General features: G+C 47.4%; 1 protein-coding gene across 1 annotated transcript in view; it reads right to left on the reverse strand.

The window, feature by feature from the left end:
• The window catches only part of LOC142365582 (transportin-1-like), a 158754-nt gene that overhangs the window by 84415 nt on the left and 48004 nt on the right, over positions 1–26335 (reverse strand). The window contains exon 4 of the mRNA XM_075446480.1: positions 20779–20854. Coding sequence (XP_075302595.1) covers positions 20779–20854 — 76 coding nt within the window. The remainder of the gene's footprint in view (positions 1–20778; positions 20855–26335) is intronic.

Consider the following 26335-nt stretch of genomic DNA (forward strand, 5'->3'; position numbering starts at 1 on the left):
TCTAACCCCACTGCGCTAAAAGTAATGTTATGAAGTTGCGAAGTTACCGTCTTTTGTAATCTTGCTGAATTCCAAGTAAAGCTTTGTTTGTAGTTGAACCTCTTGGGTCATTGTCGTGACTCCTGGGTACCGCACAGAGAATTTAAAAGTTCACCTACCCTTACCCACTGAGTGGGACGGGACAGCTGGTATGTGTATGCGGCATTGCTGTCATGCCTGTACCTCGGGCACCATCTCTTGGAATATCTTGGAATAACTGCACCCAGTCTATGGGGAAGACGGGGGGGACACTTTCTCCCACTCTTTCACCCTGTCCTTTCTCCTTCAAGCTAGATACAACAACTTTTGAGAATTTTGAACATCATCCTTGGGACCCTTCCGTTGTGGGGTTGCTGACGGTTGAAGAACAACAGGTGCCAATCGCGACCACAACGGTGCACTGGTGGCAATATCGCACCAATGGAGACTCCCTGATCCCCATCCATCAGCTGATTCGTCAACTGGAGAGTCAAGGAGTGATCAGCAAAACTCACTCACCCTTTAACAGTCCCATATGGCCAGTGCAAAAGTCTAATGGACAGTGGAGACTGACAGTAGACTGTCGTGGCCTGAATGAAGTCACACCACCGCTGAGTACTGCCATGCCGGACATGCTAGAACCTCAACACAAACTGGAGTCAAAGGCAGCCAAGTGGTATGCCACCAGTGACATTGCTAATGCATTCTTCTCCGTCCCTTTGGCAGCAGAGTACAGGCCACAGTTTGCTTTCACCTGGAGGGGCGTCCAGTACACCTGGAATCGACTGCCCCAGGGGTGGAAACACAGCCCCACCATTTGCAATGGACTGATCCAGACTGCACTGGAACAGGGTGAAGCTCCGGAACATCTACAATACATCGATGACATCATTGTGTGGGGCGATACAGAAGAAGAAGTTTTTGAGAATGGGGAGATGTGGAGTCCTGGCTGGACGAGAGGGGACATAGTTTGGTGCGCTGAGCAACCCAGGTTCTGATCCGGAGGTGAGCCTCGGGAGCGGCTGACACGGAACCCTGCTGGGAAGGGAGAGCGACGAGCTCGGGACACTGGAGCAGGGGGAACGTCACCGTTTCCTGCCACACTGTCACTTCCTTCCTGCCACGTTATTGTTTCCTGCCACAGCACGGTTTTCACTTCGAGATGCAGCTCTGCACCAATCACAACGAGTTGCAGTAGTTTTGCCTATATATGGGTTGGGGGTTTAACCATTCAGATGCTGTAATAGTTTTGCTATATAAACCTTGTTTTTGCTGACTAATAAAGGTGAACGATCATACTCATATTGGGGTCACATCGTTACAACGGTCCGTTACCCACGCCAACATTTGGTAGCAGAGGATGGACGGTTTCCCTGCAGGAGTCCCTCAGTCTGCGGTGAGCAGCTAGAGAGGAGGCGTGGGAGTAACGGCTGGGAGGGTCCTGCCTGGGTGCGGACGCGCAGGGCAGGTACGGACGGCCGACTCCCAGGAATTTTCGAGCCACACTGGGGCTGCCTGGCGCAGCTAAATTTTAACGTGGAGGCCGTGGTCGCAGGCATGGAGGTGGATGCCGCGGCAACGTTGTTAGTCGGTATTCTCTCTAAGAGAGGAATAGACACAACGGCAAAGCAACTCATGAAGTTGATTAAACTGGGGCAACGATGGGGTCACTTTGCAGATACCCCGCTACTGTTTTCCGTCTCGGAATGGCAAGAGTTAGGAGAGACAATGTGGGAAAGGACAATAACGGGGGAGGACAAGGAGGAAAAGGAGATAAAAGCCGTCCGCGAGCTCTGGTGAACAGTATTACAGACCTTAAAAGCCATGGAAGCTGAACAAGAGGTGGCGTGTGCTGCAGCTCAGATGCTAGCTCCGGAGCCTGGGAAGGATCACGCGCCTAAGCCTGGGACATTATCACGGGTTTTCGGGCTACCTGCCGTTAGAGGGATGACTGGGATCACTTGTAACACAATTGCTGAGATTCGAGCGAGTGCAGAGTGCGGTTCCGGTCTCGGCGCAGAGGGGGGTGGCCCACCAGAAGTTGCTGCCAGAGACATCAACTCGAAATGCCAGCCGGACGCGGTAGTACGACCGTCCCCAGGGAGCGGGGAGGAGTCGGGCGCGGAACTGCGACTGTCTTTCGGAAGAGGGGAGGAGCGGCTAGTACCACCCCCAGAGGGGGAGGGAGAAGGGGTGCGGCTTACGACATCGGCCCCTCCTGGGGCGCGGCCTGCAACATCGGCCCCTCCTCTCTATCCACCCTTGCCACATTCCAGGAGGCGTCTCCACTCCCGACGCCCTCTGATGCCGGCCAGAACGAATTACTCAAAAAAAAAAAAAAAAAAAACAAACCGTGCGATCTGTTGCAGTCAGTTTTGCAGCATCTTCAAGACAAGAGCTCGCAGTTCCAGCATATGTCAATCGTTACCAACCCCCCCACTGGGAAAATGAGGCTTCTTCTCCGAGATGTTTAGCTGGGCCTCTGGCACAGATCACACCTACCCGCTGGAGTGGTGTTACAAGAGATGCCATCCTAGATGGACAGTGGAACGTTGCCACCATTATCTGAGGTACACAAGCCTCAGCCTGTCCTGTGGAACAGGTTAATGGATGACAATCGTAAGTACAGGTGTTTGGCCGGAGGAGTGGCCACTAAGGTACCACCTGAAGAAAGCCGTGAGCAGGGGCTGGGTCTAACAGACCCTGAGCAGGAATCAGGTCTGTTTTCCCCACCCACCCCCCCCCCAGGCTCACTGGAGAATGGGACAGTCACTGAGAAAAGGAGCGAAGGCTCCATTAAAGAATTTTTTTACAGTGAAGTTTGAAAGAACAAAGTCTTGCAGTTTAAAATACCTGAGGAAATCATTACTTGGAAATCAGTGCATACAGCTTTAAATGCTCTAAAACTTACAGAGACTATCTCAGAAGCAGCTGCTATACCTCTGTCCTTATCTCAAAAGCAAGGACAGAGCAGCAGTCTGCTGAAATTTAACCCTACATACGACGAAATTCCTACTGAACATGAGAAGTGCGGGAAGTAAATCTGCCAAAACCTGACGATCCTTTGAATCCAGAGAAACGGGAAGTGGGGTGTAAAAATCCGGCATCCCGAAAGTGTACAACAGGGTCCCTCGACAGCAATTGGCGTACCCGACCTGAGATCAAAACGAGGTGAATTCCAACATAAAACTGCACAGTCCCTCAGACGCTGTACAGCCGCTGCGCCAGCAGTCACCGCATCGAATGGGTCAGCAAACCTTACACCTGGTGGGGCACATGGCTACCCCCGGGCAACCGGTGGCACGGTTCCCCCCCCCCCCCCCCCTTCCCCCCCCCCCCCCCCCTTCCCTCGATCCCAGCGCACCGGCCCGTTCCGGCCAGCCCAGAAGCAGCGCGGCGAGAACCATCTTTTCTAACATTCAAGGACTTGGTTACAAAAAATGTATACAATTCAATTACTGCAGTAGAATTCCTTGTGAACAAACAGCTGGACTTTATTATCTTTCCAAGGTTCAGATAGTCTACCTAGATGATGTTATTCACTTTGCTGAAAAGTGAAAATATTGACTTTACAGCTGAAGATTTGTCCCCTCTATTTACTTTGTCAAAAAGGACTCAGATTTATTATTTTCCCGAAGATCAATGCCAAAAGCAAAAACTGTTTTACAAAAGATTTCAGATAGAATTGCAATTGCCTTTACCTTCAGAATTAATGTCGAATTGCCAACAAATTTGTATATCATTTATGAAGGTTTTGTTTTACAGCCTTACCCTCTTTTCGATCAGTGGTGTGTTAACACGCAGAAGTTGAAGACTCTGGAATGAATCTTTTTGTCTCATATGCCCATGAAAACATTGACTTCAAAGGTACACATCATAGTGTCCTTAATAGCACAAGGTTGGAATCACTGTCAGCAAGTTGATACTCTTTGCCTGCTGCTGGCTAAAGATGACTTTGTGGCTTTAAACAGTGAATCCTTATCACTGCAAGCCGCTCTAGCTGATTATTTAAATAACATACGTTATACCCTTCCACAACATAAGCTGTTACATTCCCTCTCTCAAATTTCATTGCAGCCAAAAAACCAACGTGTTTCTGTTCCTATTAAAGGAGCATGAACAGTGTTTCGGAAACAAACAAATTCATCAGATTAGCAATCATCTATTTTAGTCGTTGAAGGATCCACACAAATTTTTAAGCTATCAGCGGCCTTGCACGTTTTTTGAATTGTTTTCGACTGAACCACTCAATGTTGTCACAGATTCTGCATGTTGTGAATATTGTTCAACGCATTGCAGATGCAATTGCTATTGAAATTAGAAAATCGTGTACGTGTATATTTTATAATGCATATATAGTTACATACTACTCTACTAAAACCAATAACTGAAGAAAAAGTTGTAGCAGATCAATTGACAATGGCAGCAGTACTGCCACACCGTTTCAAGCAAGCCCGATTATCTCATGACTTCTTTCATCAAAATGCTTCTTCCTTGCATAAACAATTTACTTTGCCCCAGGGGCAAGCCACAAAAAATGTTCATGCATGCCCTGATTGTCAATGTATTACACCCATACCATTGTGTGCAGGAGGGAACCCTCGTGGTTTACGAGCTGATGAGTTGTGGCAAAGTGATGTTACACATATATCAACATTTGGTCGACTGCATTGTGTACATGTTAATGTGGATACTTTCTCAGGATTTCTGGTAGCCACGGCACATACGGGAGAAAAGGAACGTTTCACGGACAATTTCTTTTTTCCTACAGGACTGGAGTATACAACATGTTACAGGTATACAACATTCTTCTACTGCACAAGCCATTGTCGAAAGTGTCCACGGGACCCTCAAAGCTATGCTAAATAAACAAAAAAGGGGGAATCCTATGGGCAGTGTTACCCCACAGGAACAGTTAATGTACTTAATTTTTAAAATCGTTCTGATGATCAATTATTTACAACAGCAGCTGACCTTCAATTCGAGATGGTCCCTCCATTTGTGGTTTGACCAAAAGTATGGTATAAAGAATTTGGGGAATCACAATGGACAAGTCCTATAGAACTAATAACGTGGGGAAGAGGGTATGCGTGTGTTCTTCTTTCAACAGGCCCTTGATGGTTACCAGCAAAATATGTGAAGCTATATCATGAGCTGAAAGAATGTAACGCAGAATCCGATGCCAGAGGTGACCACGCTCACTCTCAGGGAGCAACCTCTGACATGGAAGCAGAAGAGACCCACTCTGGATGATCCTATTACACAGGGAACACTGAAAAAACTGCAGCAAACGCAAGTACTCTGATGACTGCAGTGGGTGCACCACCCACACCAATTAATACATTCCTTGCATATTTGGCAATTATCTCCCACAACAGCTTTTGTATAACGAAGCAATCTTGGAGGACACGGTATACGTGATTTTAGAACTGCGTCTGCACAAGAGCAAAGGTCAACTAGCAGACACCGTGAGGAAAAGTATAAACCTTCACCTGAGGGCTCCTGACAACTGCCTAGAGGTGCCAATATGCATGTACAAAAGACATTAATATAAAAAAAAAAAAAAAAGGGGGGGGGAGAAATGGAGAATGATAAGTACTTCGCGGAAATGTAATGATTATGTATGTTAACATGGCATAAATATCTAGTAAGAGTGTCTTTTCGGTACACACATTTGAGTAGAACTATTCCCTGTGCGTTCAGTACTGCAGTAAAGAATGCCTGCTTTCTAGAACTCCAACATTAAGTTTTAGGAAGTTAATTATTTTGCTGCTTTCTAGTAATAGATTTTGGGTACTCAGGTAGGACGCTGCTCTTGAACTTCAATGGTCCGAGGGATTGCAGGACCTCCAGCCGGCACCGAGGGATTCTCGGGGAGAACCTCTGATCACTGGACCAAAAAGTTCTGAGCGTGAACCATTAATAAGGCAAAGGCATTCTTCCAGTATTGTTTCTTGTTGCCTATTTGTTAGTCATAGTAAAAGCTTCACAGCATTGAGATATATCCCTGACGAGAAGGGAAAGCATCCTTTCTAATCCTGAATTGAAAACAGAGTACTCTTCCTGGGACTGAGGCTTGGGAATTTGTCTGTCAAATGTTGAATATTATTGTAAGTCCTGTCTTTGCAATATTTGGATTTATGCTAAAAACTTGGTGTGCCTGTGTGTGTGTGTGGTCGCGACCATGAACGTGTGGTTTTATGTTACTGTGTTTGTATTTCTGTGTTCTGATGGATTTATTTGGTTTCTGTGATCTAACGGATTTGTCTGGACTAAGTAACTGTTTTGTGTCTTTTGGTTTGGTAAGGTCTGCAGGTATTGACTATTTCTGGTTTTTGACTTTGGACTGTTGTATTTGGACTCTGATTTATCAAAACTTTGGAAGCATTTGATGCAGCAGGGAATAGATGTGGTGATGTTTGCAGCTTTATGCTTTTATGTACATTAATTTTAGCCTATATAGTTAATGAGTCATAGTTCTAGATACATTGATCTTAACCTAGGTGATTAATATGGATAGCCAATACTAAATGTTATGGATGTTTGTATATGTGATAAGTATACCTATAACCCAAGTGCAAATTTACTGAGCTCATATTATTGATACACTGCTATTTCGCCGCCTAACGTGATGAGATGCATTCCCTCCCATTGACAATAATGATATGTTGTGGTCAAGCGGTACTTTAGTCCCACCATCCACACAGGAAGAAAATTGGATACAAGTAAATCCAGCAAGAAAATTGAATACAAGTAAATCAATCTACACCAATATGCTAGGTAACAGATTTACCATCAGTATGTATCATTCTCAAGTTAATTTAATCTTTCTTTATATCCAGCAGGTTGTGGTATGCACTTCACATCTCTATGTCTTCAATTAGCATTTGTGTTCTTATACTGTTAGTATTGTAGTTTGTGTGGGCCTCTGAAAGAGTGGTAGCAAGCTGAAGACCAAAATTAATGTCAGCTCTCATCATCATCAACAACCTCATCAACTATACCTGGCTTGCTCAAAAAATAAAAAGGGGGAATTGTGGAGTCCTGGCTGGACGAGAGGGGACATAGTTTGGTGCTGTTGAGCAACCCAGGCTTGGTAATGGAGATAGACCTTGAAAGTAGCGAACACGGAACCCTGCTACAGAAGTAGATTGGTGAACACGGAACGCTGGGCAGAGAAGCAAGCCAGTGTTACCACAAAAGTCTTGCAATCCCTGCTAGAAGATCAGAGTAGTCTACGACATGCAGTATTGCAAAATAGAGCCGCAATTGATTTTTTACTGCTGGCCCAGGGACATGGTTGTGAGGATTTCGAAGGCATGTGCTGTATGAACTTGTCCGATCATAGTAAGTCCATCCACAAGCAATTATAATGGCTTGAACAGCACGCCAATCAAATACAACAAAGCCAGGGATTTTTTGATGGATTTCTCACCTCACTCTTTGGTAATCTGCCCACTTGGCTTAACGGTTTAATTATAGAAATTTTGCGCATATGTATCGTGTTACTTGCTGTTGGAGTTATAATATGTATTTGCTTTAGCTGTCTTAAAAAGGCTCTCTCCAAGATGACGAAGCAAACCTGGCTTGCTCAAAAAACAAAAAGGGGGAATTGTGGAGTCCTGGCTGGACGAGAGGGGACATAGTTTGGTGCGCTGAGCAACCCAGGTTCTGATCCGGAGGTGAGCCTTGGGAGCGGCTGACACGGAACCCTGCTGGGAAGGCAGAGCGATGAGCTCGGGACACTGGAGCAGGGGGAACGTCACCGTTTCCTGCCACACTGTCACTTCCTTCCTGCCACGTTGCTGTTTCCTGCCACAGTACTGTTTTCACTTCGAGATGCAGCTCTGCACCAATCACAACGAGTTGCAGTAGTTTTGCCTATATATGGGTTGGGGTTTTAACCATTCAGATGCTGTAATAGTTTTGCTATATAAACCTTGTTTTGCTGACTAATAAAGCTGTACGATCATACTCATATTGGGGTCACATCGTTACAACGGTCCGTTACCCACGCCTACAGGGAGAAAATAATCCAAACCCTTCTGAAAGCCAGTTTTGCCATAAAACAAAGGTCAAGGGACGTGCAGCGAGGGCCCTGCAACCTGCTTGTAGGCCCACAGCCCAGGGAAGTGCTCTAGGTCTCTGCTGTAATGGTGGGCACTTGCCTCAGAGCTAAAACCAGAGTTCCTACAGTGGAAGCCCCTGTGACGTCTGACACTTCCACCCAGACAGAACTGGTAAGGAAGGAGACTTCAGTACAGGCGGTAGGTTGCGGTGAGTGCCCAGACCCTTCTTCTCCTGGAGCAAAGGTAAGTGCCTGCACAAGATGTGAGCAGGTTGAGGATCTGATATGTCAGGTGGCTGAGCTGCATGAAACAGTTGAAAGACTATTAGAGGAGCCGAGATGGAGACAGATAAGTGGTTTCAGAACCATGCTCCTGAAGTGGACAACACAGAGAATGAAGCACCTTGGACCCTGGTGACCCACAAAAGCAAGGACTCCGCTCCAGCCTCCACCCTCCAGCATCACAACCAAAACCAGATATGAAGCTTTAACAGATACAGACACCCACAAGCAAGGTCTGCAAGAGGAAACTGTACCAGCAGCACACAGCAGGTACCATAAAAAGAAACGACGAGCGCTCGCAGTGGGTGACTCTGTTAAGGGGCACTGAGGCGCCCATCTGCCGACCTGACAGGAAGGCACACGAGGTATGCTGCCTTCCAGGAGCTAAGGTCTGAGATGTGGCCAAGAGGATGCCACAACTTGTTGAGAGCACAGACCACTCTTTCATGTTGGCACAAATGACACTGCAAGCCGGAACCTTGGCAGAATCAAGGAAGGCTTGGAAGCCCTGGGGGTGCAAGTGAAAAGCATTGGTGCCCAAGTTATATTTTCCTCCATTTTACCAGTTGGAGGAAAGGGGGCAGCCAGAAATAGATGCATAATGCATATCAACTCCTGTCTTCGTGGCTGGTGCTGTCGTGAGGGTTTTGGCTTTTATGACAATAGGACTTTCTTCAATGTCTATAACCTGTATCCATGGAATGTGGAAAGAGGGGCAGGCCACTTGGGAAGAGTACAGAAACGTGGTGAGAGCATGCAGGGATGCGACGAGGAAGGCCAAGGCCCACCTGGAATTGAAGCTGGCAAGGGATGTCAAAAACAACAAGAAGGGCTTCTGCAACTACATCAGCAGCAAACGGAAGACTAGGGCCAATGTGGGGCCGCTGCTGAATGAGGCGGGTGTCCTGGTGACGGAGGATGCGGAGAAGGCAGAGCTACTGAATGCCTTCTGTGCTTCAGTCTTCAGTGCTAAGACTGGCCCTCAGGAATCCCAGGCCCCGGAGGTAAGAGAAGAAGCCTACAAAGAGGACGACTTTCCCTTGGTCGAGGAGGACTGTGTGAGGGATCGCTTAAGCGATCTGGACGTCCACAAATCCATGGGCCCCGATGGAATGCACCCACGAGTGCTGAGGGAGCTGGCGGATGTCATTGCTGAGCCACTCTCCATCATCTTTGAGAGGTCCTGGAGGACAGGAGAGGTGCCCGAGGACTGGAGAAAGGCCAATGTCACTCCAATCTTCAAAAAGGGCAAGAAGGAGGACCCAGGGAACTACAGGCCGGTCAGCCTCACCTCCATCCCGGGAAAGGTGATGGAGCAGCTTATCCTGGAGGCCATCATGAAGCAAGTGGAAGAAAAGAAGGTTATCAGGAGTAGTCAGCATGGATTCACCAAGGGGAAATCATGCCTGACCAATCTGATAGCTTTCTACAATGGCATGACTGGCTGGGTAGACGAAGGGAGAGCCGTGGATGTTGTCTACCTAGACTTCAGCAAGGCTTTCGACACAGTCTCCCATGATATCCTCCTAGGGAAGCTGAGGAAGTGTGGGCTGGATGAGTGGTCGGTGAAGTGGATTGAGAACTGGCTGAATGGCAGAACTCAGAGGGTTGTCATCAGCGGCGCTGAGTCTAGTTGGAGGCTGGTGACAAGTGGTGTCCCCCAGGGGTCAGTACTGGGCCCAGTCTTGTTTAACTTCTTCATCAACGACCTGGATGAAGAGTTAGAATGTACCCTCAGCAAGTTTGCTGATGACACCAAACTGGGAGGTGTGGTAGACACACCGGAAGGCTGTGCTGCCATTCAGCGTGACCTGGATAGGCTGGAAAGTTGGGCAGAGAGGAACCTGATGAGGTTCAACAAAGGCAAATGCAGGGTCCTGCACCTGGGGAGGAACAACCCCATGCATCAGTACAGGCTTGGGGTGGACCTGCTGGAGAGCAGCTCTGTGGAGAGGGACCTGGGTGTCCTGGTGGACAACAGGTTGACCATGAGCCAGCAGTGTGCCCTGGCTGCCAAGAAAGCCAATGGGATCCTGGGGTGCATCAAGAAGAGTGTGGCCAGCAGGACAAGGGAGGTTCTCCTTCCCCTCTACACTGCCCTGGTGAGGCCTCATCTGGAGTACTGTGTCCAGTTCTGGGCTCCCCAGTTCAAGAAGGATGAAGAGCTACTGGAGAGAGTCCAGCGGAGGGCTACAAGGATGATGAGGGGACTGGAGCATCTCTCCTACGAAAAGAGGCTGAGGGAACTGGGCTTGTTCAGCCTGAAGAAGAGAAGGCTGCGAGGGGACCTAATAAATGCTTATAAATATCTGAAGGGTGGGTGTCAGGAGGATGGGGCCAAGCTCTTTTCAGTGGTGTCCAGTGACAGGACAAGGGGCAATGGGCACAAACTGAGGCACAGGAAGTTCCGTCTGAACATGAGGAAGAACTTCTTCCCTCTGAGGGTGACGGAGCCCTGGAACAGGCTGCCCAGGGAGGTTGTGGAGTCTCCTTCTCTGGAGATATTCAAGACCCGCCTGGACAAGGTCCTGTGCAGCCTGCTGTAGGTGACCCTGCTTCGGCAGGAGTGTTGGACTAGATGACCCACAGAGGTCCCTTTCAACCCCTAGTATTCTGTGATTCTGTGATTCTGTGAGGGAGGGATGGGATCCACCTGTCTAGAAGAGGCAAGGGGATCTTTGACAGCAGGCTGGCCAACTTGGTCTGGCGGGCTTTAAACTGAAAGCCTCGGGGGGGGGGGGGGGGGGGGTGTCCAAAGTCACAATGCTCAAGCCATCTCATCCAACTGGGGAATAAGCCAGGCCAACCAGAGCAGTGACAAATGTTCCTTAGCTGCCTCCCAAGTTGAGAACCAGATGGCCAACCAACCTAAGGGTGGGTATGTCTATGGCAGATCCTCTTGCACCCCTCCAGGGAAACCTGCATGCTCGATTACCTCTCTGAAATGCCTCTACACCAATGCACGCAGCATGGGGAATAAACAGGAGGAACTAGAGATCTATGTGCAGTCGCAGGGCCATCATCTCATTGCAATTACAGAGACATGGTGGGACAGCTCGCATGACTGGAACGCTGTCGTGGATGGCTATGTACTTTTTAGCAAAGACAGGCCTGCAAGGCGAGGTGGTGGAGTGGCTCTGTATGTCAGGGAGCAACTGGAACGTATCAAGCTCTGCCCGGGGACGGATGAAGAACAAGTCAAGAGCTTATGGGTTAGAATTAAGGGACAGCCTCATATGGGTGATGTTATTGTGGGTGTGTACTACAGACCACCTGACCAGGAAGAGGAAGTCAATGAGGCCTTCTACAGACAGCTGAAAGTAGCCTCACGATCACAGGCCCTGGTTCTCATGGGGGACTTCAACCACCCTGAATTCTGCTGGAGAGACCACACAGCCAGGCACACGCAGTCCAGGAGATTCCCGCAGAGCATTAATGATAACTTTTTGATGCAGGTGGTGGAGGAGCCACGAGGAGAGGTGTGCTGCTGGACCTTGTACTGACAAACAAAGAGGGACTGGTTGAAGATGTGAAGGTTGGGGGTAGCCTCGGCAGCAGTGACCATGAGACGGTGGAGTTCAGGATCCTGCATGGAGGATGCAAGGCAATAAGTAGGATCACAACCTTGGACTCCAGGAGAGCTAACTTTGGCCTCCTCAAGGACCTACTTGGAGGAATCCCGTGGGTCAGGGCTCTAGAAGGTAGGGAAGTCCAAGAGAGCTGGTCACTATTCAAGCATCGCTTCCTCCATGCTCAGGATTGGTGCATCCCCATGAGCAAGAAATCTAGAAAAGGAGGCAGGAGACTCGCATGGATGAGCAAGGAGCTTCTAGCGGAACTCAAATGGAAGAGAAAGGTCTACGGAATGTGGAAGGAGGGACAGGCCACTTGGGAGGAATACAGGAGCATTGTGAGAGCATGCAGTGAAGCAACGAGGAAGATTAAGGTCCACCTGGAATTAAATCTGGCAAGGAATGTCAAAGACAACAAGAAGGGCTTCTTCAAGTACATCAGCAGGAAACAGAAGACGAGGGAAAATGTGGGGCTGCTGCTGAATGAGGTGGGTGTCCTGGTGACAGAGGATACAGAGAAGGGGGAGTTACTGAATGCCGCCTTTGCCTCAGTCTTTACTGCTAAGGCCGGCCCTCAGGAATCCCAGACCCTGGAGGTAAGAGAGAAAGCCTGGAAAAAGGAAGACCTTCCCTTGGTCAAGGAGGATCATGTGAGAGATCATTTAAGCAAACTGGACACCCACAAATCCACAGGCCCCGATGGGATGCACCCACGAGTGCTGAGGGAGCTGGCAGATGTCGTTGCTGAGCCACTCTCCGTCATCTTTGAAAGGTCCTGGCGAACAGGAGAAGTGCCTGAGGACTGGAGGAAAGGCAACATCACTCCAGTCTTCAAAAAGGGTAAGAAGGAGGACCCAGTCAACCTCACCTCCATCCCTGGAAAGGGGATGGAACAGCTCATTCTGGATGTCATCTCTAAGCAAGTGGAGGACAACGTGGTTATCGAGAGCAGTCAACATGGATTCAGCAAGGGGAAATCAAGCTTGACCAATCTGATAGCTTTCTATGATGGCATGACCGGCTGGGTAGATGAGGGGAGAGCAGTGGATGTTGTCTACTTCGACTTCAGCAAGGCTTTCGACACTGTCTCCCACCACATCCTCCTAGGGAAGCTCTCAGGAAGTGTGGGCTAGACAAGTGGACTGTGAGGTGGATTGAGAACTGGCTGAATGGCAGAGCTCAGAGGGTTGCGATTAGCGGCGCAGAGTCTAGTTGGAGGCCTGTAGCCAGTGGGGTTCCCCAGGGGTCAGAACTGGGCCCAGACTTGTTCAACTTCTTCATCAATGGCCTGGATGAAGGGACAGAACATACCCTCAGCAAGGTTGCTGATGACACCAAACTGGGAGGAGTGGTGGATACACCGGAAGGCTGTGCTGCCCTCCAGCGAGACCTGGACAGGCTGGAGAGTTGGGCAGAGAGGAACCTCATGAAGTTCAACAAGGGCAAGTGCAAGGTCCTGCACCTGGGGAGGAACAACCCCATGCACCAGTACAGGCCGGGGGCTGACCTGCTGGAAAGCAGCTCTGTGGAGAGGGACCTGGGTGTCCTGGTGGACGACAACATGACCATGAGCCAGCAGCGTGCCCTGGTTGCCCAGAAGGCCAATGGCATCCTGGGGTGCATTAAGAAGAGTGTGACCAGCAGATCGAGGGAGGTTCTCCTCCCCCTCTACTCTGCCCTAGTGAGGCCCCATCTGGAGTACTCTGTCCAGTTCTGGGCTCCCCACTTCAAGAAAGATGAGGAGCTACTGGAGAGAGTCCAGTGGAGGGCTACGAGGATGATGAGGGGACTGGAGCATCTCTCCTACGAGGAGAGGCTGAGGGAGCTGGGCTTGTTTAGCCTGAAGAAGAGAAGGCCGAGAGGGGACCTTATAAATGCCTATAGGTATGTTAAGGGTGGGTGTCAAGAGGACGGGGCCAGACTCTTCTCAGTGGTGCCCAGCGACAGGACAAGGGGCAATGGGCACAAACTGAAGCATAGGCAGTTCCAGCTGAACATGAGGAAGAACTTCTTTACTTTGAGGGTGACGGAGCACTGGACCGAGCTGCCCAGAGGGGCTGGGGAGTCTCCTTCTCTGGAGATATATTGAAACCCCGCCTGGACGAGGTCTATGCAGCCTACTCTAGGTGACCTTGCTTTGGCAGGGGGGTTGGACTAGATGATCCCTAGAGGTCCCTTCCAAACCCTCCCATTCTGCGATTCTGTGACCTGCACAGGAGATGCAATTTTTAGGAATAAAGTGGCAAGATGGGCGTTGTCAGATCCCAATGGATGTGATCAACAAAATAGCAGCTCTGTCTCCACCAACCAGCAAAAAGGAAGCACAGGCCTTCTTAGGCGTTGTGGGTTTTTGGAGGATGCACATCCCAAATTACAGTCTGACTGTAAACCCTCTCTATCACGTGACCCGGAAGGAGAATGATTTTGAATGGGGCCCTGAGCAAGGACAAGCCTTTGAACAAATTAAACAGGAGATAGTTCATGCCGTAGCCCTTGGGCCAGTCCAGGCAGGACAAGATGTTAAAAACGTGCTGTACACCGCAGCCAGGGAGAATGGCCCAACCTGGAGTCTCTGGCAGAAAGCACCAGGGGAGACTCGAGGTCAGCCCCTGGGGTTCTGGAGCCGGGGATACAAAGGATCCGACGCCCGCTATACTCCCACTGAAAAAGAGATTCTGGGAGCAAATGAAGACGTTCGAGCTGCTTCAGAAGTGGTCGGCACTGAAGCACAGCTCCTCCTAGCACCACGACTGCCGGTCCTGGGCTGGATGTTCAAAGAGAGGGTCCCCTCTACGCATCATGCCACTGATGCTACACGGAGTAAGTGGGTCACGCTGATCACACAGCGGGCCCGAATGGGAAACCCCAGTCGCCCAGGAATTCTGGAGGTAATCATGGACTGGCCAGAAGGCAAAGATTTTGGAGCATCGCCAGAGGAGGAGGTGACACGTGCTGAAGAGGCCCCACTGTATAACCAGCTGCCAGAAAATGAGAAGCAGTATGCCCTGTTCACGGATGGGTCCTGTTATATTATGAGGAAGCAGCGGAGGTGGAAGGCTGCTGTGTGGAGTCCCACACAACAAGTTGCAGAAACTGCCGAGGGAGAAGGTGAGTCCAGCCAGTCTGCAGAGATGAAAGCCATCCAGCTGGCTTTAGGCATTGCCAGTCGAGAGAAGTGGCCAGTGCTCTATCTTTACACGGACTCCTGGATGGTGGCCAATGCCTTGTGGGGGTGGCTGCAGCAATGGAAGAAGAACAACTGGCAGCGCAGAGGCAAACCTATCTGGGCTGCCCCATTGTGGCAAGATATTGCTGCCCGGCTAGAGCAGTTGGCTGTAAAAGTCCGTCACGTGGACACCCACATCCCTAAGAGTCGGGCCACTGAAGAACATCAAAACAACCAGCAGGTGGATCAGGCTGCCAAGATTGGAGTGGCTCAGGTGGATCTGGACTGGCAACATAAGGGTGAACTCTTTATGGCTCGGTGGGCCCATGACACCTCGGGCCACCAAGGAAGAGACACGACACACAGATGGGCTCGTGACCGAGGGGTGGACTTGACCACGGACACCATCGCACAGGTTATCCACGAATGTGAAACATGCGCTGCTATCAAGCAAGCCAAGCCAGTAAAGCCTCAGTGGTATGGAGGACGATGGCTGGACTATAAATATGAGGAGGCCTGGCAGATTGACTGTGGCAGATCACACTGCCACAAACCCGCCAAGGCAAGCGCTATGTGCTCACAATGGTGGAGGCCACCACCGGATGGCTGGAAACCTACCCTGTGCCCCATGCCACTGCCTGGAACGCCATCCTGGGCCTTGAAAAGCAAGTCCTACGGAGACATGGCACCCCCGAAAGAATCGAGTCAGACTTGATCTACCAATTGAACTGGCTCTGCCCACTGAAACTTCCACATACTGTAGAAGGGGATAAAGTCCCCGTAGTGCACATGAAGAATACATTAGGAAAGACAGTCTGGGTTAATCCTGCCTCAGGCAAAGGCAAACCCATGTGCGGGATTGCTTTTGCTCAAGGACCTGAGTGCATTTGGTGGATGATGCGGAAGGATGGGGAAGTCCGATGCGTAGGTACACGGGGATTTGATTTTGGGGGAGACTAGCCAATAAACTAAATTGTATGATGTTAATTGCTAAATAACCCTGCCACTGTGTGTCATCACTACTATAGTTGCTATATGCCATGCCAGTGGTATTACAGTAAGAATCATCCAAATTAATGAAGGATGAACTCTGATGAAACCTGAGCAAAGTGCAGCAGTGATGGAACTAGAACTGACTTCAGCAACTGGCGCCCAGCTACTTCCTCGAGATCGACATCTTCAACCTGCAGACCGTGGGCATGGGTCACGCCAGACACACCAGCCGCGAGCTCCAGATGCAGCATGCAACCATCCAACACCACACACCATCTCTCCTGCCTTGAAAGATCGTTATGAGAGATGGAGTCCAAAGTCATGGATTAAATGAACTGAATGGACATTTTAGAGGGATGGCCCATAGACTAAGGGAATGATATCTGTGTGTGTGTGTATATATTCAAGACAGGAAAAAAAATATATATATTAAAGACAGGAAAAGTGGTGGTGATTAATTGGAAAGTATGGGACCTGGCACAACATAGTGTAGAATAAGGGGTGGATAATGTCCTGGGTTCAGCTGGGATAGAGTTAATTTTCACAAGAAGCCAGGAGGGGACACAGGGGACAACTCTGATGAAAACCGAGCAAAGTGCAGCTCCGGATGCAGTATGCAACCATCCAACACTACACACCAGCTCTCCTGCCCTGAAAGACCATTATGACAGATGGAGCCTAAAGTCATGGACTAAATAAACTGAATGGACATTTTAGACGGATGGCCCATAGACTAAGGGAATGATGTGTGTGTGTGTGTGTGTGTGTATATATATATGTAAAAGACAGTAAAATTGGTGGTGGTTAATTGGAAAGTGCAGGACCTGGGCACAATGCAGATGGTATAAAATAAGAGGTAGACTATGTCCTGGGTTCAGCTGGAATAGTGTTGATTTTCACAAGAATTTGGGAGGTGACACAGCCAGGACCGCTGACCCAAAGGGATATTCAATACCATGTGATGTCATGCTCGGTATTTAAGTGGCTCTGGGAGTGTAACTGCTGCTCAGGAGGGGGCTGGAGACTTTGCAGTGAGAAAATTGCATTGTGTATTACTTGCTTTGTATATTCTTTTTATCAGTATTATTGTTTTTATTGTTCTCTTCCGCTGATGTTTTCTGAAACTGTCGTCTTTTCCAACCCATGAGTTTGGCCTTTTCTTTCCATTTCTCCTCCTGGGGGAGAAGTGAGCAAGTGGCCACATGGTTCTTTGTTGCCTTCTGAGGCTAAACCACAACAGGGTGTTGGTCACCAGTCAGATGAACACAAGCTAGCAGCATGCCCAGGTGGCCAAGGCGGCCAATGGCATCCTGGCTTGTATCAGGAATAGTGTGGCCAGCAGGAGTAGGGAGGTGATCGTGCCCCTGTACTCATCACTGGTGAGGCCACACCTCAAGTACTGTGTTCACTTTTGGGCCCCTCACTACAAGAAGGACATTGAGGGGCTGGAGCATGTCCAGAGAAGGGCAACGAGGCTGGTGGAGGGGGTCCAGAGAGCAAGTCTTATGAGGAGGGGACACAGCCAGGAACACTGACCCAAAGGAGCCAAACAGGATACTCGACACCATGTGACGTCATGTTCACTATATAGATGGGGAAGCTGGCCACGAGAGGGGAATCGGTGCTTGGGAGCAAGATAGGCATCGGGTGGCGAGAAACCTGAGCTGTGTATCCTTTGCTTTTGTATATTATTTTTATCAGTATTATTGTTGCTGTTTTTCTCTCTTCCTTTGCTATTCTGTTAAACTGTCTTTACCCCAACCCATGAGTTTTGCCTTTTCATTCCGTTTCTCCTCCCCATCCCACGAGGGGTGGAGCGGGGGGGAAGCAATAGAGCCACTGTATGTTTCTTTGTTGTCAGCTAGGGCTAAATCACAACAGCTTGCAAAGTTACATGTCTTTGACCTGAGTCTTTTCCCTCTGCAGGCAACTTGGTACAACCTCCATGGCAGTAAAATAAGAGTATTTAACACACATTTTAATCCACCATTACAGAATTCCCACATTAAGGATCTGTCACCTAAATGGTTCTTTAAGCACAGTTTTCTCAGCAGCTGTTTTAACAGTGGCAAAAACTGAATCAAAGGTTAGTCACACCTGCTATCACATCAAGCTCTCTCATGTACTAGCTATCAAACCACCTTAAGTTCCATTCAATAAGCTGTCAGTGATGTTGGAAGCTTATTTCCATGGCTCCTTCTGCTGGGACATTATGGCCATAACAAAGCGTGAACTTCCAACAGTACAAATATCTCTACTTTGGTCTGTGGTGTAAAGCACACTAGCTCTTTCCCCTAGCCAACAACCTTGGCAAGGCTGTAGGATAGACTGCCAACAGAACCCTCTTCAGAAGGAGAGGGGAAAGAATACTTTCCCAGTTGTCCTCAAGACAGTTATCCACCTGACGAGTCCATCACATTTTTTTCCCCTACTGGGTCCAAAAGCGGATGCAAGAATATTGTAACTACTGAATAGCAGTTCTAAAGGTCTCTACCTTGCTTAGGCAGGACTAATGAGGGACAGAGGGCTATTATTTGGATTCAAATCAAATCCAACCAACAGTCTTCTGTCATCCCTCATCAGTCCTACCCAAGCAAGGTAATAGCATATTTGGAACTTGACAAGTACTATGAAAAGCACTGACACTGGACTCAATTATGGCACCTTCAATAGTCTGCAAATTTCCTGAACTAGAAATATAAAGTTAAAACAGCTGCCTTGGACAAAAGATTATGACTAAAAGTGTCACTGATGCAGTACAAGAGCTTCTCTGAAGCAATAGGTCTTCTGTGAGATTGCTGAGAAGCAGCTACCTGATGTACCTGTGAGAGATATCAGTACAGTCTGATCCCAAACGCCTCTTCTTAGAGGTTAACTTGCTACTTCTCCCCAGCTTGCTTGCCCCCTTCAACCTGCCAGATCCTAATCCCCCCCTCCCCGATTTAATACTCTAAAATAACCATTTTGCAATGCTTAGCATCTCCTACCCTTCATTCCATTCCAAATATACTGATGTGTGTAAACATTAAGAAGGGGGAAAAAAAGACTATCTAAGAAGATCTGTTGGAAAGAGATTCTGGCATATCACTAAACACACATCAGTATCTAGAAGCTCAAGTGGTAAAAAGAATGAAGAAAGGGAAATTGGCAGGTAAGGCAGTGTTAGAAAATATATTTGGTAGGGAGAGATATGGAGCAACCCCCTCACCATATCTCTTGTACAAATTCCAAGTCCCACTACCAGACTTACACCACCATTTTTCATTTTTCTGTTAATGGTATGAAGCACATGAACAATTAAAGTATGCTAGCATACTCATTAACAAGTATTGAATACTTTATATCTAGACTAGCTCCTTGCTCAAAAGTTTAATATTCTGACCGATTCAGGTCTTGAAAGCACGCTCTCTCTCAAACTTGAGTTATTCCCCCAATGCCTTAAAGATTGTCAGGTTTCCTACATTGAACACACAAAAACATTTGGATATAATCCAGTCTTCAAATATGAAAGTATGTATTCCTCCTCCTCTTTCTTTCATTCCTCCTGAAGTAAGCTGACAACACAAACAAAACACTAGTTCAAACATAATATAAATGTTCCTGTTGATGCTTTGAATGTTACATGGCCACATGCAAGTAAAATCTAATTCAAAGTGAAAAAAGCAAGCATTCAGAAACTCGGAGGTGAAGCACTAGAAGGCAGAAAAAGCACTGGTAGCAGCATACTAAGGAAAAAAACAAAACAGACTCCCCCCCAAAAAATCAAGTACAAACAAATGTAAAGATGACAGAAGATGTGCCAAAACAGATCTCAAAATAAGTGTCTCTCAGTGGCAAAAACCTCTGTCCTGGGTTCGGCCAGGACAGGGTTAATTTTCACCGGACTCCAGGAAGGGGCACAGCCGGGCAGGCTGACCCCACCTGGCCAAACAGAGCAGGCTATTCCATACCATGTGCCGTCATGCCGGGTTCTGGTGGGGGGGGGGGGGGGGGGGGGAGCTGGGCGGCGGGAACTCACTCGCGGCTGGGGAGCGCGCACGGTGGTCCGGTCCGGGAGAGAGCAGCTCTGTTCTGTGGGCTCTGTTCTGCTGGTTTGTTTTGTGTATTCCCCTTATCTGTATCGTTGTTGTTCCTGTTCCCTTTGTTTGCTGTTCTGTTAAACTGCCCTTATCCCGACCCACCGGTTTTCTGCTTGTTTCTTTCCAACCCCCATTCATAAACTGAGCATGATGTCCGTGGTATGGAGTATTTCCACTAGCCAGCTTGGCTGGCTGCCTGGCTGTGCTCCCTCCCAGCTCCTGCACACCTGCTCATTGGGTGAATATGAGAAACTGGAGAAAGTCCTTGATTTCTTACCAACAACTGAAAACATCAGTGGTACCAACATTCTTCTTGTACTAAATCCAAAACACAGCAGCTACTGGGAGGAAAATTAACTCGATCCCAGAGGAAACCAGGACAGACATTTAGAAAGGTATCTATTCCAAGACTGAAACTACAAGCACCAACATGTTATCTCTTTCCACAAAGACTCCTAAGAGGATAAATAGAGTTCTACATGACTATGGAGATCAACCAACCAGCAAACCAACTATAGAAATCAGCTTCCTATTTCTTTCAGGCTAAATAAAATAAGAAAAAAAAAATAAAATAAACCAGTTAATACCTCAAGAACTTACCTTCAGACTTCAGCTTTGTAAGAACAAAAATCAGGTAGTTGTTGAAATCCGGATACTGATTGAGTTGTTCTAGTTTCTGAAGAGAGAAACTGTTAAAGAAATTTGAATCTGCACACACAGCATTTATAGCTTTCTAGATACTATGATTATTGAGTTATGTACTACTGCATCAAACAGCTGTGACTATAAGCTCACAACATACAGAGTACGAACAATCTGAAAATGGTCTCTGTACTTTTCATACTGAAGCAGTAGCTTTTAGTTATGTTGAAACCTGAAAAAAAGAATCCAGGGACAGACACAGAAATTAATAGATCCTTAAAAATATTTTTAAAGCAAAAAAAAAAACCCAAAAAACATCCAAAAACCACCACACACAACCCTCCCCTCCTCTGTACAGTTTGATTTCAATATTTATATTTAGAAGCCAGTCAAACTTAGAGGACTCCACTGAGACACAATCCCATATTACTTTTTTTTTTCTCCACAATAAAAGCATTTCAGCACTAAAATACAACAGCTACTATGCTTTTGATAAGCTACTCACTTTAATAATTGTCTTATACTTTTTTTATGATGGTAACTAGCCACAGCCTGAGCTTTCAACAGTGAGAATCAGTTTAATTGTAAATGCCCAGATATTTGTACCAAGAAGTTCATGCTTATCCATGGTCTCTAAAAAAAAAATAATTAAAAAAAAAAAAACACCCATATATATCCTTCTGTACACAATCTGGTTTTCTAGAGTGACATCTCTCCAAATAAATATTTTACTAGCAATACCAGCCTCTTCACTACGTCCTTGGGGAAACTGCAGGAAGAATGACTGTGTTTCTGAACAGCTAGAAGGTATGTAGATGTTTTTCTAAAATTTGTCATTACTTCTGCCTCAAATTTTTAAATATTCTGCCACTGCTTGGCTAGAACAGTGATCTGGCATTCTCCTTGTATCCTGTTCTCACACCCTGGTATTAATTAGTATTATGCTCAACAATATTTTAAGTCATAAGCATGCAGTGTCTTCTTTAAATTACTAAAACTACTAGATATCATCAGTATGGCAAACAATCAAGACATTTAACAAAAAATTATTTTTAGAAGAAGATGATGTGCTTCATGGACATGTACTTTACTTGTGGTATAGCTAAATCTCTAAATATTCAAAGTCATTAAACCTTAGCCAAATGTATCTATGTCAGGACATTGATGGCCCTTCCAATGACCAACAGCCAACATCTCAATCACAAACTTCAGAAACTGCATTTTTAGATATTTAAGCTGCTTATATCCACAAAGCTGCACGGCTGAGTCGAGACCTGCTGGTCAAACTAAAGGGCAAGAAGGAACTGCACAGGCAGTGGAAGTAGGGACAGGAATTCCGGGAGGAGTACAGGGATGCTGCCCGGTTATGTAGGGATGGGAACAGGAGGGCCAAGGCGTGGCTGGAGCTGAACTTGGGAAGGGATGCAAAGAATAACAAGAAGGGCTTCTACAGGTATGTCAGCCAGAGAAGGAAGGTTAAAGAAAGCGTACCCCCTCCTTGGCCTCATGAGCAAGCCTGGCAAACTGGTATCAACAGATGAGGAGAAGGCTGAGGTACTCAATGACTTTTTTGCCTCAGTCTTCACTGGCAATCTCTCTTCTCACCCCTCCCCAGCTGATGGACCACAAGTGGCCACCCCTCCAACTGTAAGGGAAGACCAGATTCCGGACCACCTGAGGAACCTGAACATACATAAGTCCATGGGACCTGACGAGATGCATCCCAGAGTCCTGAGGGAATTGGCTGATGGAGTTGCCAAGTCACTCCCCATGATATCTGAAAGGTCATGGCAGTCAGGCAAAGTCCCTGGTGACTGGAAGAAGGGAAACATTGTGCCCATTTTTAAAAAGAGCAGAAAGGAGGACCATGGGAACTACCGACCTGTCAGCCTCACCCCTGTGCCTGGAAAGATCATGGAACATGTCCTCCTAGAAGATATGCTAAGGCACATGGAGGACAGGGAGGTGATTCGAGACAGCCAGCATGGCTTCACCAAGGGCAAGTCCTGCCTGACCAACCTAGTGGCCTTCTATGACGGAGTGACTGCATCACTGGACAAGGGAAGAGCTACGGATGTTGTCTATCTGGACTTCTGTAAAGCCTTCACCACAGTCCCTCGCAACATCCTTCTCTCTAAATTGGGGAAATATGGATTTGATGGGTGGACTGTTCGGTGGATAAGGAATTGTTTGGAAGGTCGCAGCCAGAGGGTAGTGGTCAATGGCTCAATGTCCAGATGGAGACCAGTGACCAATGGTGTCCCTCAGGAGTCTGTACAGGGACCACTGCTGTTTAACATTTTCATCAATAACTTAGCGAGACCAAGTGCACCCTCAGCAAGTTTGCAGATGACACCAAGCTGAGTGGTGCAGTTGACACACCAGAAGGACGGGATGCCATCCAGAGGGACCTGGACAAGCTCGAGAAGTGGGCCTGTGTGAACCTCATGAGGTTCAACAAGGCCAAGTGCAGGGTCCTACACCTGGATTGTGGCAACCCCCAGTATCAATACAGGCTGGGGGATGAAGGGATTGAGAGCAGCCCTGCCAAGAAGGACTTGGGGGTACTGGTGGATGAGAAGCTGGACATGAGCCACCAATGTGCACTCACAGCCCAGAAGGCCAATCGCATCATGGACTGCATCAAAAGAAGAGTGGCCAGCAGGTCAAGGGAGGGGATTCTGCCAATCTACTCCACTCTGGTGAGATCCCCCCTGGAGTCCTGCGTCCAGCTCTGGAGCCCTCAGCACAGGACAGACATGGAGCTGTGGGAGCGGGGCCAGAGGAGGCCCCAGCAATGATCCGAGGGCTGGAACCCCTCTGCTGGGAGGAAAGGCTGAGAGAGTTGGGGCTGCTCAGCCTGGAGAAGAGAAGGCTGCAGGAAGACCTTAGAGCAGCCTTCCATTACCTGAAGGGGCCTACAAGAAAGCTGGAGAGGGGCTTTTTACAAGGGCATGGAGTGATAGGACAAGGGGTAATGGCTTTAAACTGAAAGAGGGGAGACTTAGATCAGGTATAAGGAAGAAATTTTTTATGATAAGGGTGGTGAAATGGATCGCCCAGAGAGGTAGTGGAGGCCCCATCCTTGAAAACATTCCAGGCCAGGTTGGATGGGGCTCTGAGCAACCTGGTCTGGTTGAAGATATCCCTGCTCACTGCAGGGGGGTTGGGCTAGATGACCTCTAGAGGTCCCTTCCAACTCAAACCATTCTATGATCAAGTAGTAACTTTACTCTTATTAAGTGGAAAAAGGGCAGGTTTCTCTAGCAAAGTGTACTTAATCACAGCCACAAGCCCCTTTGCTGTGAAACACACAGGAGATGAAATGTAAACAGAAGAATAGTCACAGCAAGTGAAAATAATACAGAACATTCTACATGGCCCCTAGAAATGAAGAAACACACATCCAAAGTTTGTTGTTAGAGGTACCATGCGAAAGAGCTCTTTCAGGAACAGCCAAGAAGTAGGGTAACACATTTTAAACTTTTTTTCTTCTTCTCCAAGCTTCAGAAACATAATCACCAAAACAGTCAGTCAAACATTACTAACAACTGTGAACTCCAACGGCTTAAATAAGTAGCAGCAGTAGAAGCAAGCAGAAAGAAAGAGCAGCATTAAATAGAAACTTAATTAGAAAACACCTAACCAGTCTAGGAATCAAAGAATAGCTTAGAAGCCATGTTTTCTTATCAATTTCTTCACGCACTAACTTATTCTTTTTTACTCCAAGAAACATCTGTATCTTCATTTGAAAAGCGTTTGAAAGCCTTACGAATTCATAACTTTAACAAAGGGTTTTGGCTAACCTATGCTCCTCACTTTACTACATTTGAGTTCTAAATACCTAAATATGCCAAAACTATCATAAAGAGCATAAGAGAGTCAACACACTGATAATCTTATTTAAAAAATTATGGACTGGAAGTACTTTAAATTTGAAACTATTAATCACCATCCTACTTGGACATGCTACTAAGTAGCATTCCACAATACAACAGCCATCACAAATTTTTGTGTAAACAGTCTCAAAGGACACTTTTTGTTTGTTTCACAGAATCACAGAATAGTAGAGGTTGGAAGGGACCTCTGTGGGTCATCTAGTCCAACCCTCCTGCCGAAGCAGGGTCACCTACAGCAGGCTGCACAGGACCTTGTCCAGGCGGGTCTTGAATATCTCCAGAGAAGGAGACTCCACAACCTCCCTGGGCAGCCTGTTCCAGGGCTCCGTCACCCTCAGAGGGAAGAAGTTCTTCCTCATGTTCAGACGGAACTTCCTGTGCCTCAGTTTGTGCCCATTGCCCCTTGTCCTGTCACTGGGCACCACTGAAAAGAGCTTGGCCCCATCCTCCTGACACCCACCCTTCAGATATTTATAGGCATTTATTAGGTCCCCTCGCAGCCTTCTCTTCTCCAGGCTGAACAAGCCCACCTCCCTCAGCCTCTCCTCGTAGGAGAGATGTTCCAGTCCCCTCACCATCCTTGTAGCCCTCCGCTGGACTCTCTCCAGTAGCTCTTCATCTTTCTTGAACTGGGGAGCCCAGAACTGGACACAGTACTCCAGATGAGGCCTCACCAGGGCAGTGTAGAGGGGAAGGAGAACCTCCCTCGACCTGCTGGCCACACTCTTCTTGATGCACCCCAGGATTCCATTGGCTTTCTTGGCAGCCAGGGCACACTGCTGGCTCAGTTTAATTATAGGACATGGCCTGTCAAGTTGTATTAGAACATTTTCCCAAACTGATAATACAATAGTAAAAGTGTGCCACTTATCTAACCTTTGCAGGCCAACATAGAGGACCTCCTTGAAAGCACAGATATTTCAGCACAGCAGGAAATTACCACTGCCATTTAAGAATTTCAAACATCAGTTAACAGCACTTTTGTTCAGTAAACTTCTACTCATCTTCAAGACAGACAGCATCACCTATATTGCCCATCCTACACATACACTGCTATTTTTCAAAAAACAAACTGGATGCCATTAAGTTATTTGAATCAGAGCTTTAAAGTGTAATTTTATATGAAAGCTACACTATAAACACTGTTGCTACAAACATTTTTGTATTTGAAACACTGAAGAGCAGCACCTGTTTAAGTTCGGAGCATTATCAGAACACTTAGCCACTTCTGTATAGTATTTTTCAAAGGAAGCAATAGCATCTTAAGAATCTGAAACATAGCTGCAAAAACAAGATGAAAACTACCTTCACCTTTCAGATAAGAACAGAAGCCTTCCAAAGTTTGACTGCATCTGTTCAGAAAGCCTAGAAGTCAAACACATTTGGCTTCAAGCTAAACTCCTAAAATAACATACATATATATATATATATATTTTCTTACCTATGTAAATGAATTCTGTTGCTTTCTGTGAAGACCTTCAAGCAAATGCCTTAAATAAAAAGGGGTCAAGATGCTAAACTCATATCCTTCACAGAAGGATATCCTTTCAGGACTTCTAGATATTTCAAAGCATTTACATAGTTAGCTCAAGGAGTAGGAGACTAAATAAGAGCTA

The sequence above is a fragment of the Opisthocomus hoazin genome, chromosome W (genome assembly GCF_030867145.1).
Source record: "Opisthocomus hoazin isolate bOpiHoa1 chromosome W, bOpiHoa1.hap1, whole genome shotgun sequence".
In the NCBI taxonomy this organism is placed as follows: domain Eukaryota; kingdom Metazoa; phylum Chordata; class Aves; order Opisthocomiformes; family Opisthocomidae; genus Opisthocomus; species Opisthocomus hoazin.